At 45.4% G+C, this 16,971-nt stretch overlaps 1 protein-coding gene across 1 annotated transcript in view; it reads right to left on the bottom strand.

Moving 5' to 3' along the window:
* Positions 1 to 16,971, bottom strand: part of PLCL1 (phospholipase C like 1 (inactive)) — a 177,694-nt gene that overhangs the window by 12,971 nt on the left and 147,752 nt on the right. The window contains exons 2-5 of the mRNA XM_056861579.1: positions 13,076 to 15,547; positions 10,370 to 10,573; positions 5,599 to 5,674; positions 3,926 to 4,035 (exon numbers count right to left, since the gene is read on the bottom strand). Coding sequence (XP_056717557.1) covers positions 3,926 to 4,035; positions 5,599 to 5,674; positions 10,370 to 10,573; positions 13,076 to 15,496 — 2,811 coding nt within the window. The 5' untranslated portion in view covers positions 15,497 to 15,547. The remainder of the gene's footprint in view (positions 1 to 3,925; positions 4,036 to 5,598; positions 5,675 to 10,369; positions 10,574 to 13,075; positions 15,548 to 16,971) is intronic.

Here is a 16,971-nt window from a genome sequence, read left to right as displayed (position 1 = left end):
CATCTCCTGTTATTTTAAAATTAGACAGACTTCCTAGTTGCTTGAGGACGTTACTAACACACACACCCCTTGGGGCTGCTGCTTTCCAATACAATCGCTGGCAGTCAACGTTCATGGGGGATTCAGGTCGATGAATGAAAACCTTGGGGAGATTGGACAATGCTACCCTAAAATTATTGTCAGAGCTCGCTGATCATTTGCCTTTGCTAGCTAACAGCTGAATCACAGCCCCATGAGGGAACTGCCTTGATAGGAGCATGCACAAATGTGCCTCTTTTTAAACACATACAAGAAATGCAAACCCCAGTGATGTGGACAAGTTAAAAGGAAGCTTGTGCTTCCAAACTCATGCGCAGGAGAATCAAACCGGCTTACAATCACCTTCCCTTCCCCTCCCACAACAGACACCCTGTGAGGTAGGTGGGGCTGAGAGAGCTGTGACTAGCCCAAGGTCACCCAGATTAGCCTCTGCCTCTCATGTGGAGGAGTGGGGAATCAAACCCGGTTCTCCAGATGAGAGTCCACTGCTCCAAACCACCGCTCTTAACCACTATATCTCCCTGGCTCTCATATAGGGCCACACAAAGCTATAAGTGGCTGGCTTGGCATTAGAGATCTTCCAAAGGTCCATCAAAAGATCTGGATCTAGTCTACCTTACTTACTTCATGCAAGGCGATGGATAGAATGATGGAGAATGGGGCCGATTCTCTAAGTTAAAGTCAGCTGCCCAAACACCCCTGACAACCACCACTGTAGCCAGATGTTCTCTTTAGGAGATGAGTTTGACAACATTTAGAGCCCGAGCCAGTGTTTGCTTTCTCAGCAGTACGTCCTGCAGGGTTTAATCTACAGGCCAAGCATGAACAAGATGGCAGCTGTAGAGCACAAAGTGTTTCATTGTGCCTTAGGATACCACAATTAAGCTATGCTGATATTACACCCATATCATGGGGCCACTGGCAGAATGAGATCATATGCTGGCTCTTTCCTCATAAATTATGGTTCTCAGCCTTCAGAAAGGGAGAAACATTTATGGATCAGGACCGCAGATAGATTGTTTTAAAGTATAGGGACCAGCAGAAGTCTTCCTGCCCTAGAGGAAACAGCTCTCTGTTAGGATTTGCCGGGTTATGAATTATTCACAGTCGGATATGGCCTTTTTATTCCCTAAGAGGAAACCTGCACTTCAGACAGAGGCTAAATATAGTATAACATCAGACAGAGCGGGTATGTGACTGTCTGCGGGTCCTGAATCTCTTTAGAAAGAAACAAACAATACGACTCCTGGCTGTCTCTGTCAGTTGCCTGCTGTAGCTCAGCCAGGCTGGGTCCAGACCTCAGGCTAAACTGGAATTTTAGAAAAGAAACTGCAGTTTGCCAAGAAACCTTCATTCGGATATCACGATTAATCGGTGTTTGTTGTCGACCGTGCCTGCACTCCAGGTGAAGAGGGAGGAGGGAGCCGCGCGGCTCCCTCCTCCCTCTTCACCCGGAGTGCAGGCACGGTCGACAACAAACACCGATTAATCGTGATATCCGAATGAAGGTTTCTTGGCAAACTGCAGTTTCTTTGCCCCGCGCAGAGCAGGGTTATAAACCAGGATTCGACCCTGGTCTAAGAATCTGGGGAGGGGGGCAAACTAATTCCAGTTGGCCCAGTGTTAGTATTCAGATGTCTGAATGATAGTTGAGTTTTGCTCTGTTTGACTGGGGAGGGGGGGAGACTAGGGTTGTGCCCAAAAAAAAAAAAAGGTAAATTTCGGGTTCAGGATTATTGGGCCTGATTTTTTTTTGGTAAACCCAGAATACGCTGAATACCCATACCAGTAAATTTCAGTATTCAGCTGATTATCAGGTTCACTGAAAAATTCAGGCCCATTATAGTCTATGGGGATTTTTTCGAAGCTCAAAAATTACCGAAATGGCTAATTTCAGGTTTATTTTCGGTTCGGGTTTATCGATATGCACAAACCTAGGGAGGACCATCATAACACCATCATGAAAAATGCAGTTTAACTCCAGCTTTAGTGTGACTCCTGAATGCAGCCTAGAAACATCATGACCCACAGATGCTATGTGGACTCTGGGGACATCCTTTGTTACAAACGACCAGGGCATAATTAAAACACCACGGGTACGCAAGGCCAAGGAGCTATCCCAGGGGTGTCAAACATAAGGTCCGTGGGCTAGATCTGCCCCCGAGAGCTCTTATTCGCTCCGGAAGCCAGATGAAGCAGCCACCACCTCCAGTCCTGATCTGGGCTGCCGAGGCATCTCCCAGCCCGACCAAGTGACATTTATGTCATATCCGGCCCTCGTAACAATTGAGTTTGACATTCCTAAGCTATACTAATATCCTAATTTGTCCCCATGTTATATTCCTTCCACTCTTTTCCTAAATGGGGACAATTGGATTGTGGGAAGCTGTAAATGTTCTGAAAAATTAACAACTGAATGTCTTCCATGCTTACAAGTGCACCCTTGATAGTAGGTAGAGCTGGTGAGGAGCTCGTGTTGATGATTCCATCACTGTTTGCCCTCAGGCCAAAATGAGAGGTTACATAGTATTTTATGTACCAGCTTGCCTAGTTAATAGGAAAATGTTCTTTTTCCCAATTGCTCTTTGTCTACTTACTGTGCAGTTTCAAAATTACAAGATTCCCACCCCCCGGTGTATCTTGCTTATGGGGTGCTATTGAGAATAGACAGATGATCAAGACAATATGTGGTGTTGGAGGATACCGCAGACCGCCAAAAAAACATATCAGTGGGTTCTAGATCAAATCAAGCCTGAACTGACCCTAGAAGCTAAAACGACTAAACTGAGGCTGTCGTACTTTGGTCACATTACGAGAAGACAAGAGTCACTGGAAAAGACAGTCATGCTAGGAAAAGTTGAAGGCAGCAGGAAAAAAGGAAGACCCAACAAGAGATGGATTGAATCTATAAAGGAAGCCAAGGCCCTCAGTTTGCAAGACCTGAGCACGGCTGTTAAAGATAGGATGTTTTGGAGGACATTGATTCATAGGGTCGCCATGAATCGAAAGGGACTTGACGTCACTTAATACATACAAGACGATAGGGATGAGGGAATCATTTTGAAAGAGGAGTTTGAGCGATTCATGAACAAGTGAGTCAGGAGCGAACAGAAGACACACTGCAACGAGTGAATTGGTCTGCTACTTGCACAGTCACTGATTTCTGGTATTCACCAGAAAGGAGAAACGAATGACAATTGCCAAGAATCTGACATCTCCAGCACTGCGAAAGGCAGCCTGAACATTCAACATGTTTATTTGCTTAAACTGGATCTGAACGAGAAAACGCCTTGTGCACATTTTCTTTCACCCATGGATGCCCTGTGCCCACATTTTCACAAGACAGCCCACACGCTCTGCGTTCCCACTTCCAAACCTACCATTACATTGCACATTTCTGGAAACAGGAATGCTACTTTGGTGTATAAAGAGAAGGGAGGGGAAAATGGCAAAATTGTGATTCAGTTTTTTTTTACTGTGCCTCAAAGAGTTTAATGATATGATCACAAGAAACTGCTTTACACAGAGTCAGATCCAGCAGCATCCCGCGGCCTCCAGCAAGCGTTTCTCAGCCTCAGCAGCTACAATTTCTTTCAAATAAAGATTCTTAGACATTGATCCCAATTTCTTCAGTGTGCAAAATTTGTGTTCGACTTTTGAAGAACTACAACTACTGCTGTTGTTCATAAAATTTGTTGTGTGGGGGAGACAGACAACCTGGAGACCCACAAAACTTGTAATGCTGGGCTTCAATTAATACATTTTAACGCAGGGGTGTCAAACACTTTGGGCAGCCTCCTGCAGAGGTGGTATACAAATTTTCTAATAAAACCGAGCAAACAAATAATAACATCCATCCAAAACAGCAGGAAATTTTCGTATTTACCTTAAGCACAGTGATATTCCACGCAAAACTTTCAATGGCTTTGCTGAGCTTCCTCCCTTTTAGACCTTCTCTTGTTCCCAGGTTATGAAGCTCTTCATGGAATTCCATTCCTAACAAGAGACGTAGCAGAGGAGTTAAGTGCTGGCTGTTGAAAGACACACAGAGAGACATCAAAAGTGTACACCTCTTCCTCCCACAGCTTTTGACAGAAGCGGCTGCAAACAAGAGAACTATGTTTTTGACTGTTTTATTTTATGCAAGAGAAATGCCCGGTGTTATTGATGACTGGAGGGGGCACATGCAGAAGGCGACTATGGCAGGGAACTTGCATGGGGTTCGATGCTCAAAACACACATTACTGCTCCTGTGGGGTCATCCTCAGGAGAAACGTCTGCATATACTGCAATCATTTTGTCCCCTCCACTCCCCATAAAGCCCTTTTCTTTCTCATCGGTGGAGCTGGGATCTAACCATGATTTCTGTTCCTTGTAACTCCAGGGAATACCTGCCATTAACTTACTGCGTGGGCAGAGTCCACCTGGGGACACAGATAGGATGGTGTGAGGCCACGCCTCCTGCCCCTTATCACCTCAGTGGCTGTGGGAGGAGGAGGAGGAGGAGGAAGAAGAAGAGTTGTTTTTTATATGCCAACTCTCTCTACCACCAAACCAGCGTACTATCACCATTCTTTCCTCTCCCCACAACTAACACATTGTGAGGTAGGTGGGGCTGAGAGAACTGTGACTAGCCCAAGGTCACCAAGATGGCTTAATGTGTCAGAGTGTGGTGTAGTGGTTAAGAGAAGCGGTTTGGAGTGGTGGACTCTAATCTGGAGAACCAGGTTTGATTCCCCACTCCTCCACATGAGCAGCAGAGGCTAATCTGGAGAACTGGGTTAGTTTCCCCTCTCCTCCCCATGAAGCCATCTGGGTGACCTTAGGCTAGTCACAGTTCTCTTAGAGCTCTCTCAGCCTCACCTACCTCACAGAGTAACTGTTGGGGGGGGAGAAGGGAAGGTGATTGTAGCTGGTTTGATTCTCCCTTAAGTGTTAAAAAACGGTGGCATATAAAAACCAACTCTTCTTCTTCTTGTTCTTCTTCTTTATTTTATTTTATTAATGCTAACCTGCCTTTTCCTATAAGGAACTCAAGCACTAGCATCTACTAGAGCCTGTTCCTTCTCTATAGTGGCTTTAAAAAAAAAATCCCTCCTGTTCAAAAAAACCCTCTTTATAACTGTTTTTTTTAATCTTGTGGCACTCCCCTAACCTTCAGCTCACACCTCCCTTGTTTACAGAGTTGCCCAGCTGCAGCCGGTAACCCCCTGGAGCAATCAGGAAGTGGGGGCTGGCACCAATTCTGGTAAAAACCAGAAGTTACATCATGGGACACTCTAGGACAAGGGTGCCCAACTTTTTTGAGCCTGTCGGCACATTTGGAGTCCACGTTAGGGACCACTGCTCTAGGATTTACAAAAACTCTATGGTAAAACCATACAAAAAAAGAAGAAGAACAATAGGTGCTGGGAGATCTCCCACTATAGTGGCAACCCCCCCCCCCCCCCGTTTAATAAAGAGAAATATCTGCTGCTCTCCATGGTATGTAAAAGGGGCTAGAGGATAATCATTGTTTGGAAAGTATCTTAGGAGTCTTTAAAAATAAAAACGGGTTACCTGTTTTCTGGCACTGAACAATCTTGTCATAAATGGCGTCTGCTGTTTCTATAAGAACCCTGCTTTCCTGAATCATCTGTCAAGGAAGATAAAACATTTAAACAATGACCAATTCTCGATTCTACATCTCTTGCGCTAAAATCTATATGGTATGTCAGAAAACCATATATGCTGAAAAGACCAACACATGAACACTTGAAGCTGCATTATACTGAATCAAACCCTTCATCCATCAAAGTCAGTATCGTCTACTCAGACCGGCAGCAGCTCTCCAGGGTCTCAGGCAGAGGCCTTTCACATCACCTACTTGCCTAGTCCCTTTAACTGGAGATGCCGGGGATTGAATCTGGGACCTTCTGCAGGCCAAGCAGATGCTCTACCACTGAGTCCCAGCCCCTCCCCAAAATTGGAACCTAAAGTACACATGAAGCTGCCTTCTATTGAACCCTAACCCTCGATCCATAAAAGTCAGTATTGTCTACTCAGATGGGCAGTGGCTCTCCAGGGTCTCAGGCAGAGGTCCTTCACATCACCTACTTGCCTAGTCCCTTGAACTGGAGATGCTGGGGATTGAACCTGGGACCTTCTGCAGGCCAAGCAGATGCTCTAACACTGAGTCACGGCCCCTCCCCTTCCCTGCTTAGGTACCCCTACTTAGTAATACATAGGCGATTTATAAAGAAAGCGATAACTGATGTGCCCTGAAATTCAGCTTACCCAGGGAGGTACACAAGACACAGGAGCTACGACACTGAGGCAGGTGGTGTTTTTTTTTTTAATTATTCCCAAACTGTCATAGTTCTGCATTTTCAGGCAATTACCACATATTATAGTCATCTTTAATATCTCCTAGGTGTTGAATAAAATTGGGGCTCACAGCTTTAATTACTTTCTTTCTTGTGAATGAAACAGCTGCAAGGTCATATATTCTTAGACAGCCTGGACCAGATTCATGTTATCTATCTCCTCAGGGAGTCATTTTTACAACTTTAATTGTGACAATGGTATATTAATTGATACAAGTCTGGGAGGCAAGAAAGTACGACGAGATTCGAGTCCTGGAGCACCTTAGAGTCCAACTAGATCCTTGGAGGTAGGAGCATTCAAGAGTCAACATAGCAACCCTGGACTTCCTTGGTGGTCTCCCATCCAAGTACTAACCAGGGCTGGCCCTGCTTCGCTTCCGAGATGTGATGAGATCAGGCAGGCCATCCAGATCAGGGCTACTGGAGAAAAATCATTTACCATATCACATGACGTTACATGTTGAACGTCTCTAAAGCCAACCCACTAACATTGAACGAAACACCTACCGCTGTAGTTGTTCTTCTGAACTGGGTGTGGCATTCTTTAATCTCAGACACAAAAAAGATTATCCTGGAATCCAGACCGGGGGGGGGGTGAGAAGTGGGAGAAAACAGAAGGCGGGAGAAACCCCAGGTACAACTCAAAGACAGGGGTGTCGAACACAAATCCGTTAGGCGGCCACCTGAGCAGTTTCAGTTGGGGAATGCCCCCCTTCCCACCCACCCCCGAGATACACCTCGGGTTTTTTTGTGCCGGGCGGAGGTTTCAGACGGGCCAAAACCTTGGTTCTTGTAGGCTATCCGGGCTGTGTGACCGTGGTCTTGGTATTTTCTTTCCTGACGTTTCGCCAGCAGCTGTGGCAGGCATCTTCAGAGGAGTAACACTGAAGGACAGTGTCTCCAAAACCTCCTGAGGAGGCAGCGCCGCTGCATTGCCTCCTAAGCCCGGCACAGGAATGCGCTGTCAGTATATACTTGAACTCAACTAAAGTGACCCTGGGCTAGTCACAGCTCTCTTAGAGCTCTCTCAGCCCCACCTACCTCACAGGGTGTCTGTTATGGGGAGGGGAAGGTGATTGTAAACCAGTTTGAGTCTTCCTTAAGTGGTAGAGAAAGTTGGCATCTAAAAACCAACTGTTCTTCTTCTTCTAATGGGAGTTAGAGGAGAGAATCACAACCGCCGCCTCTGCTCCTACCTATATCTGTGAGTTCTATCGAGGAGGATTTCTCGAAACCAATTAAACCAAGCAAAGCTCCTCCTCATAGAAGCATCTTTTGTAATGTAGCGGTAATGTGTCTTGAGCACGAAGGTCCCTCCATGGGGCTGTATCAGTTTAACGTAAAGCTTTCGCATCAAGATGTAAAGGCCACGCTGGCAGCAGTCGGCAGCGGTGGATCTAATCACCCCGGGAAATGAAAACAAACACCACACAAATGGTCTTTGTCTAGCAGAACAGGCAGTTAATTGTTTCCAAGCCCTTTTCTAGGGGTCTCCGAGCAGCCGCCTCCGGTTTGCACAAAACATCAGAGCGCACCAAGCACCATTAAGCAGAGGAAGAAGAACGTTTCTCTAAAAGACAGATATTCACATGAAGGCTCCACAAGCCCATTAAATCCCAACAACCCAGAAAGAAGATGGTCACGTAGAAGAAGAAGAAGAAGAAGAAGAAGAAGAAGAAGAAGAAGAAGAAGAAGAAGAAGGAGGAGGAGGAGGAGGAGGAGGAGGAGGAGGAGGAGGAGGAGGAGGAGGAGGAGGAGGAGAAGGAGGAGGAGGAGGAGAAGGAGGAGGTGAAGGAGAAGGAGAAGGAGAAGGAGAAGGAGAAGGAGAAGGAGAGGAGGAGTAGGTTTTTATATGCTGACTTTGGCTGTTACCGCACTAGGTACTCCCAGCGATGTATTAAGAGTTTGAAAATGTTATAAAAAATACTGTTCGCACTTTGTTTGGCCCCTTTAGCTGTGAAGACGTCTTCCAACCATTTTTTAGCCATGGCATCCAAAAACCCTTTTAAAGCGATGTTTTTTATAAGGAAGATGTTTTTCTTAAGGAAGAATCAAACCAGTTTACAATCACACTGTATAGCAAGGGGTGTCAAACTCAATCGTTACGAGGGCCAGATATGACATGTCACTTGGTTGGGCCGGGCCATGCCTCGCCAGCCCAGATCGAGAGTGGGGGGGGGGTGGCTGCCTCGGCTGTCTCGCGGGCCAGATAAGAGCTCTCAAGGGGCCGGATCCGGCCTGCAGGCCTTATGTTTGCAAATCCTGCTGTATAGCGTCCTTCCTTTTTCCTTTTATCCCTTAGAAGCTCCTTGATCCATTGATCTTGAGCAGCATATAACTAGTGTTTGAGGGATATAAGGACTGAAACAAATCTTGCCACTGACAATGTAGCCTTGGGACCCCTATCGCTTAGTAGAAAAGGCATTATGTCAGACACAGAGGCATTAGTTCTTGTAGGTTATCCGGGCTGTGTGACCGTGGTCTTGGTATTTTCTTTCCTGATGTTTCGCCAGCAGCTGTGGCCGGCCTCTTCAGAGGAGTCACACTGAAGGACAGTGTCTCTCATTAGATTTGTAAGTTAAAAGGGGGGAAATATAATGTGATTGAAGTTCCTCGTAAAAGCGGCATTCCAAAAGGGCATGAGCTAGTGAATCGATAGAGCCAGAAGAGCAAGGACAGGTCCTGTCTGAATATGGCATATTCAAAATTCTGCCCTGCATAACCATAGAGGGGTTAGCATTCAATCTAGCTAAACAAAAAGCTCTAGAAAGACAAGGAGTTGTCAAATAATATGTATAAGCAGGCAAACCACGTGGTGGTGGTATTCCAAAGAACTGGGGTGAACAAACACGGCGAGCACGAAAAGTAGTGCTGTTATAATCAAGCTCTTTAATGGGTTTTTTAATTTTGGTGAAAGCTTCAGTTTTCCCAAGGTCTAATAACATATCCTGCAAGAAGCCCAACAATGATAGTTTCTCATCTAAGATTTTTTGCCATGAGGATTTAAAAGGGTCGTGCTTCAGAGAAGCTAGGAACCCCTCAGTGCTAAAGCACAGTTTAAGGTGTAGTTTAAAGGCGGCCAACCACGCCCTAGCTTCAAGTGACATTTGGCCAAACTCGGAACGAAGAGTATAGCGTCCTGGAGGAGCAGATTTGGGGTGGGGTGGAGGAAGTTTCCAAATCATTTGGATTCCTCCCGGCAATCCGCTTTGTTCCTTCTAACTTTCAAGAAGGCAGGCCTGTGTCAACCAGGAGGACAGCAGAACGGGGCCACCACATGCAAGGCAGCGGGGTTTGTCGTATGTGGAGAAACCCTCCAGTGTGTGCAGAAAAGTTCTGGTTTTCAAAAATATTTTTAAGGTGGTAAGGAACCCAAAAATTTAAAAAACGCATTGGGAAAGGGCAGGGGAGAGAGAGAGACAATACTGTGACGGAAGCTGCCACTAAAACAAAGTTGTTTTATTCCACACAGCCAATCAGATCTCCAATGGCCAATCAGAAGCCCTGCTGGCCAAGAGCCCCATGGGGTGTTTCTAAAAATGCTTGGTGGGCACCAGAAAAGGTGACAGCGGGGACACCGTGATGCCCCTTGACCACCAAGAAGGAGTTGGTTTTTAGATGCCAACTTTCTCTACCACTTAAGGGAGACTCAAACCGGCTTACAATCACCTTCCCTTCCCCTCCCCACAACAGACACCTTGTGAGGGAGGTGGGGCTGAGAGAGCTCGAAGAGAGCTGTGACTAGCCCAAGGTCACCCAGCTGGCTTCATGTGTAGGAGTGAAACCAACCCAGTTCACCAGATTAGCATCCGCCGCTCACTTGGAGGAGTGGGGAATCAAAACCGGTTTTCCAGATTAGCCTCCGCCGTTCATGTGTAGGAGTGGGGAACCGAACCCTATTCTCCAGATCAGAGTCCACCGCTCCAAACCACTGCTCTTAACCACATTGAAGAACAAGCTCCTACCATGTCATATGCAGCTAGAACCTTCTTCTGGACGTCCGTCAGCGTCCCCAAAGGTTCCAGATAAGGAAAGTTGTCTTTCATGTTGAGAACCACCGAGGGGACGTTGTCGCTGTTCACCAGCCGCGAAGACAGGGTCAAAATGCACTGCTTCAGACTGGTAATCGGCGGGAGTCCACAGAGCTCTTTGACAGATACAATTGCGTTCTGTTGAGGAAAAAGAAAAGCGTTGGTGTTATACTTTCAGCAGAATATCACTAAATTGTATGTCACGTAGCTACAATGGGGTGGGGCGGGCTCTTGATCCTGGAACTTCAAGGGGAACCTTCAGCAAACATATCCAGCATGTGCAGCAGAATACAGGCAGCTAAACAGAATAGATGGGGGAAACCCAAGGCAAACCAGAGGCATCTGTTTACTCTTGGCCTGTGGCTTATCTGGGAAAGATGGAGAAGGAGAAGGGCAAAGGGAAGAGGAAGGAGAAGAAGGAGGAGAAGGAGAAGAAGGAGGAGGAGAAGAAGAGTTGGTTTTTCTATGCCGACTTTCTCTACCTTTTTTCTACCTTTTAAGAAGTCTTAAAGCAGCTTACAATCACCTTCCCTTCCCCTCCCCACAACAGACACCTTGTGAGGTAGGTGAGGCTGAGAGAGCTCTGAGAGAAATGTGACTAGACCAGGGTCACCCAGCTGGCTTCATGTGTAGGAGTGGGAAATCGAACCCGGTTCTCCAGATTAGAGTCCGCTGCTCATGCGGAGGAGTGGGGGATCGAACCCGGTTCTCCAGATTAGAGTCCACCGCTCCTAGTCACTACGCTATGCTGTCTTAGGCCATTAATGCAACTGTTATCTATCAGCCTCTTGCTAGGGTTGCCTACTCCAGGTTGGGAAATGTCTGGAGATTTGGTGGTGGAGCCTGGGGAGGGGCCCCATTGGGGTATCATGCCGTGGAGTCCACCCTCCAAGGCAGCCATTTTCTTCAGGGGAACTGATCTCTGTAGTCTGGAGATCAGCAGTAATTCTGGGAAATCTCCAGAGCCCACTTGAAGGTTGGCAACCCTACCTCTTGTACACTGAAATGTCTGCACAAGTAATTTTAAAAAATTGTATATATTTCCTGGTTTCTTCTAATGCCGAAAGAAGCTCATGATGGACAGGTAGGAGCGGGTTACACATGTGCCCAAAGGCTCAGGGTTATGGTAGCCGAGTATTATGCTTATTCTGGTTATCTGAGCATTCTGGATAATCAAGTGCCAGAATACAAAGCTTCTTCTGTAATTGTACAAAAGGGGAGCTGCTTCTGGAAGAAGCTGGAATTCACAGGAATTTAAAAATCTATTTCAAAGGTCTTTACAGAGCCAGGTATTGAATCCTGGACTAGTCCAAGGTAGTTTGTTGCTTTGTTTAGTGTGTTGTAGTGGTTAAGAGCGGTGGTTTGGAGAGGTATACTCTAATCTGGAGAAACACATGAGCAGTGGACGCAAATCTGGTGAACTGGATTTGTTTCCCCACTCTTCCACGTGAAGCCAGCTGGGAGACCTTGAGCTAGTCACTGCTCTCTTAGAGCTCTCTCAGCCCCATCTACCTCACAGGGTTTCTGTTGTGGGGAGGGGAAGGGAAGGTGATTGTAAGCCGGTTTGATTCTCCCTTAAGTGGTAGAGAAAGTCGGCATATAAAAACCAACTCTTCTTCTTTATTGGTTAGTTGGTTTATTTATATTGGGTTTTTTTACTTTTCTGTTGGGAGCTGCTTTAGGTCCCTCTAGGGAGAAAAGCGAGATAAAAATATTTAAATAAAGGAATAAAACCAAAGGATGATGCTTGAGGTGTCCAAAGGTATCTACTGTTCACTGGTGGGATTCCCAATATATCCAAGCTTGTATTTCACATGCTCACTCAACATGTGGAAGTCATTGGGACTGTGAGATATTCCCCTCCTTTACCCACTACGTGTACCAAATCACAGGTCACCTGATGGTGGCTACAAGGGCATAAATACATGTTTATCATTAAAAGACCCAAATTAATCTGATTAAGATTGCTTGAGCAAAGGGGGAACTGTATGCACGTGTACCCAGTTCCCTCACATCTTCTTCCCAGTTAGTGGAGGGGAAGAGACAAAGGAATTGGACAAATACGTGTTTGAATGTATGGCTTGGGCTGGTATATGTCCCCTATATGGCATGCATGAAAGTCTACTGTCCCATCGCCGGTAGAGAACCAACAATTTCAAGAATGAGCACATTGCTGCTGGCCAATCCAGGAGAACACGGTGGAAGTCTGAAACACTAAGGCAAAAGAAGTCTTTACATTAAGTCCAGCTCATCAGTACTGGAGTGCGATGGTTCTGCAGGCTGTGGTCATACATTCAGAGATGCCATGATGTATAGCACCTTAAAGCAGGGTTGTCAAACATAAGGCTGGATCCGGCCCTTTGAGAGTTCTTATATGGCCCGCGAGGCAGCAATCCCCTGGCTCTTGATGTGGGCTGGTGAGGCATGGCCCGGCCCAACCAAGTGACATTTATGTTATATCCGGCCCTCGTAACAATTGAGTTTGAAACCCCGTCCTTAAAGTTTATTTACAAAAGGGGTATTTCACCCTTTGCCATAGGGCCTTTCCTTTTCACAATCAACGATCTAATTCATCATTCCAAACATGAATCTTGTTCTTAAATACAATGAAAGGAGGAGGGAAGCCAAAACTTTCATTACCTGCATGTTGTCTCTCATGTCAGTTGCCTCTCCTAGTGGCTGGACCGCAACTTTGAAGATGTCATCTATAGACTTAAGGCCAGTGTTCCGCAGCATGGTATAGTCTCTTGTTTTTTTCCCTATTCTAACCCCCAGGCTGCGTTTTTGAGCCTTTCCTCCACCGCTTCGGTTAGTTAGGGCAATGTGTACAAAAAGCGTCACATGCTCCATAACGTCTCCCACAAAGGAACGCAAAGGTACGTGCCGATAACCCGGCTGTAGGCATTCCATGGGGATGGTATATTGGCCAATGAACTCATCGCCAATATAATCATCATCCAGTACAACAAAACGGATCATGGCAAGTTCGGGCAGATTTATCTGGAACTCAAAGCTCTCATCGAAAATAGGGTTATCACTGTTCTGCTGAACTGTTTTTGTTCTCTGCTCAGCGCAGTCTGCAGGAATACCATGGACTTCTATGCACACATAGGGATCTATGACATCCCCCTTGGCACATGCTCCTTTGGGCTTTGGAAAGTTCTGACCGCTGATGATTTTGACATGTAAAACTTGAGGAGAGACCCCTGGAACTATGCCCTTTGTATTTGCGCTGAAGTATGAAACCTCTTCCCGCATAACAGAAGGTCTAAGGACATACCCACACACCCCGTTTTGTAGAAACCATCCAGTATGTAAATCCATCATTGGTCCTGGAGTTTGATAGTTCATTGCTACTATTTGGCAGCCACAGTTCCAAAAATCTTGCGGGTTTAAGTTACTGGAATCTATTCTCATGGCACTAGGGTATATTCTAGACAGAAATTTCTTGTTATAGTTTACAAAGTCCTCTGGATACTCATTTGAAATTCTACTGGCCTCTGATTCACTGAAGGAGCAGATTTCCCAATAGTTCTGACTCTTCATGGAGCTCTCAAAATCTGTGAACTTGACAGATTTGCATATAGATACCATATCAGAGAGCCCCTTGCATAACCAGGTCATCTTTGGTTCCACCAAGGATTCTTCTGACATTCTTCGAGAAATTTCAGCTTCTTCATCCTCATCGGTAACCTCGCCCTCCATCAAATCTTGACCGTATGGTAACTTCTTCCCTTTAATTATGATCTTCATTTTTAGTTTCTCTGGAGATGGGAGGTATGCTTCCGATGATAATGGAGTATCTGTGTAGAGCTTATTTCCAAAGACTTTCTTCATCTGCTGAACCATGACCTTCTGTTGTTGTATAGAACAGTGGTTTCCCAAGCAAAGAATGAGAGGGTACTCTGAAGAAATGAAGGCTAATTTGTTGATTACCTCAATAACACAGCGAAAGGCAAGAGGTGATGTCATGCTATTACGACTGCAAATGATGGGCTCGTTATCAGGACCATCACAAACATCCAGCTCAATACTTCTGCAGCCCATCTTCAATGCTCTGACATAACCATTGATATCTGCTGGTCCTCGTACCTGGTCTTCTATTAGGTAGGTATTGTGAGATGCATTGATGTAGTAATGTGACAAAGGCTGAGTCATGTCTTGGACAACCTTCTGGTGCTCAGGATCAAAGATGTCACATTCTGGGGACAACAAATATTGGGTAAATCCATCAATTGAAAGAAAACCTTTCAACTGTCCTTCCTCAGAGAATTCATACCTGCGAATGATATCAAGACACATTTCCTCGGTTATGTGCATCACTCCTTGCTCGGCTTCTAAAAAAAGCATGAGGTCATTTGCGTCTAGGTATTCTTTGTTTTTAGAGATCTGCACGAGCAAAAAATAGACTTCTGGTCTAGTGCAAAGTTCAGTGTAAGCTTCACAAAACTCCTCCTTTGTTACACGGGTTGTTAGCTTCTCTTTGCTCCGCTGGATTTCCTTAAATTTTAACCTAATCTTTGACTCCTTTAAGGCAGGGTTCAAGCGTTTTATTAATTCTACTGCTGTATCTTCCAACATGATCCCATTACCGTCAACATCTGCCTCTTCAAATACAGATGTAAGCCATGCAAACCGGGGAGTATTCTGATTACCTTCTATCAAATCCAATGATTGCTTGCTACGAGAAACCAGGTACCTCAAACCTGACACCCAAATGTTGGCCACGTCTGCTGAATTGGCAACCAAGTCTAGCGAGTCATAATTCTCCCCATGAATTATAGAGAAGGCACAGTCTTCAGAAATCTGATCTGCAAGACCATTATTCCTGAATGTTTCAGTGTTTTTGCCTAACCGGATCTCTTTCACAGCAGAAATATCAAGTTTAGCCTTGTCAATATCTTTTTTAGATGGTTCCCAGCGAAGAGCTTGCAAGTCGGGATCAAGAGTAAAAAATCGGTTATAAATACGGGAGCTTGGTCGGACTTTCTTGAGTTCACAACCAGCTTGCATGAAGCTGATACAGTCGCTTGCGCTACTTATCTTCTTCTCCGATGGCATACTGCTGAAGGACACTGTCTTCTTTCTTCCACATTTTTGGTTTGCCGGGTCCTGTGCAGCAAATTAGAAAAAAAATTAATAATTTCTGATAAGTGACAAACACAGAAACAAAATGCAAAACATAAACATATCAGCTACCAAACTGAGCAATTAAATAAATTCAATGATCACCAATTTGTACAAATTTACTCGCATGTAAATCACACCGAAACTAATGGAACTCCTAGATAAGTAACTGTGCATTTATGGCAACCAAACTATCCACCAACAAAGAGTTAAGCAAAGACAATTAAAACAAATATCTCTGTTTTAACTCTGCCCTATACAGTGGGAAACTCTACGGCCATTTATGCATGGCTGTTTCCTCGCGGTCACCCTGTCGACTAATTCAGGGCTTTGCTTTGATTATGCTTGCATTTTCTGACCAACTTGCTCTCCCCATGTGCTTCTGCGTGTTACCCCCGTGCTTTCTGGATACTGGCTAAACACAAATCCAGAAAACGTGGGAGAAACACACGGAAACATGCAGGGAGAGCGAAGCAACGTCTGACAGTCGGAAAATGCAAGCATAATCAAAGCAAAGCCCCGAAGCAGTCGGTGGGGTCACCACGAGGAAACAGCCCTGCATAAATGGTCTATAACATTATAAACACTTTTGAAAAATAAAGGCTTGAATCCACCCCACTCAGCAAGCCTGGCACTTCCTACCAGCCTCAGGATCGCTCCTTCAATGAACATGGCTCTTACAGCAAAGCAGGAAGGATCATTAGGCTAGAATCATTAGGTTTCAAAGGGTAGGATGCAGATAGGGTTGCCAACTCTGGGTGGGGAAATTCCTGTAGATTTGGGGATGGAGCCTGAGGAGGGTGGGATTTGTGGAGGGGAGGGACTTCAGGGGGTATAATGCCATACAGTTCACCCCCCAGAGCTGCCATTTCCTCCAGGGGAAACTATCTCTGTAGTCTGGAGATCAGTTGTAACTTCGGGAGATTTCAAGGCAGATAGCCCGGCATGCTTCATTTCATGTTCGAACCCCAACTCAGATGTCCGTTTTAAAAGGGGTGGGGAGAGACCAATGCATCCAGTGTCCCCAGTATTCTCTTTTTTCATTCTCTGAAGTATTTTTGGTGCCGCCTCCTGCTACAAAAACTAGTCTATAGTGTCATCTACATCAGCCCATACAGTAATGAGAAAAAGATGACCCCCCAAGGCCCCAATTAGATCGAAAAGAAATAACAGACCTCTAAGCATCAAGTATTACATCTTCTGCTACGTTGCCGAAGCAGTGATTTAAAAACTTTTAACAGCAGGTTAATTTGCTTCGTCTGTTGTAAAGCTTTCCACAAGAGTTTGGATTAAAATCAAATGGAAGACGATCAAGCGAGCATGTTAGGTCAAGCGTTTTCCTATTCCCAGAGCTGCATGGTACAATTTTACTTTGTTCCGCAATTGTCATAAGCGCAAAGCATAAATTA

The sequence above is a fragment of the Euleptes europaea genome, chromosome 15 (assembly GCF_029931775.1).
Source record: "Euleptes europaea isolate rEulEur1 chromosome 15, rEulEur1.hap1, whole genome shotgun sequence".
Taxonomy (NCBI): Eukaryota; Metazoa; Chordata; class Lepidosauria; order Squamata; family Sphaerodactylidae; genus Euleptes; species Euleptes europaea.
Note: the sequence above shows the minus strand (reverse complement) of the source record. Positions and strands in the feature narration are given on the sequence as shown.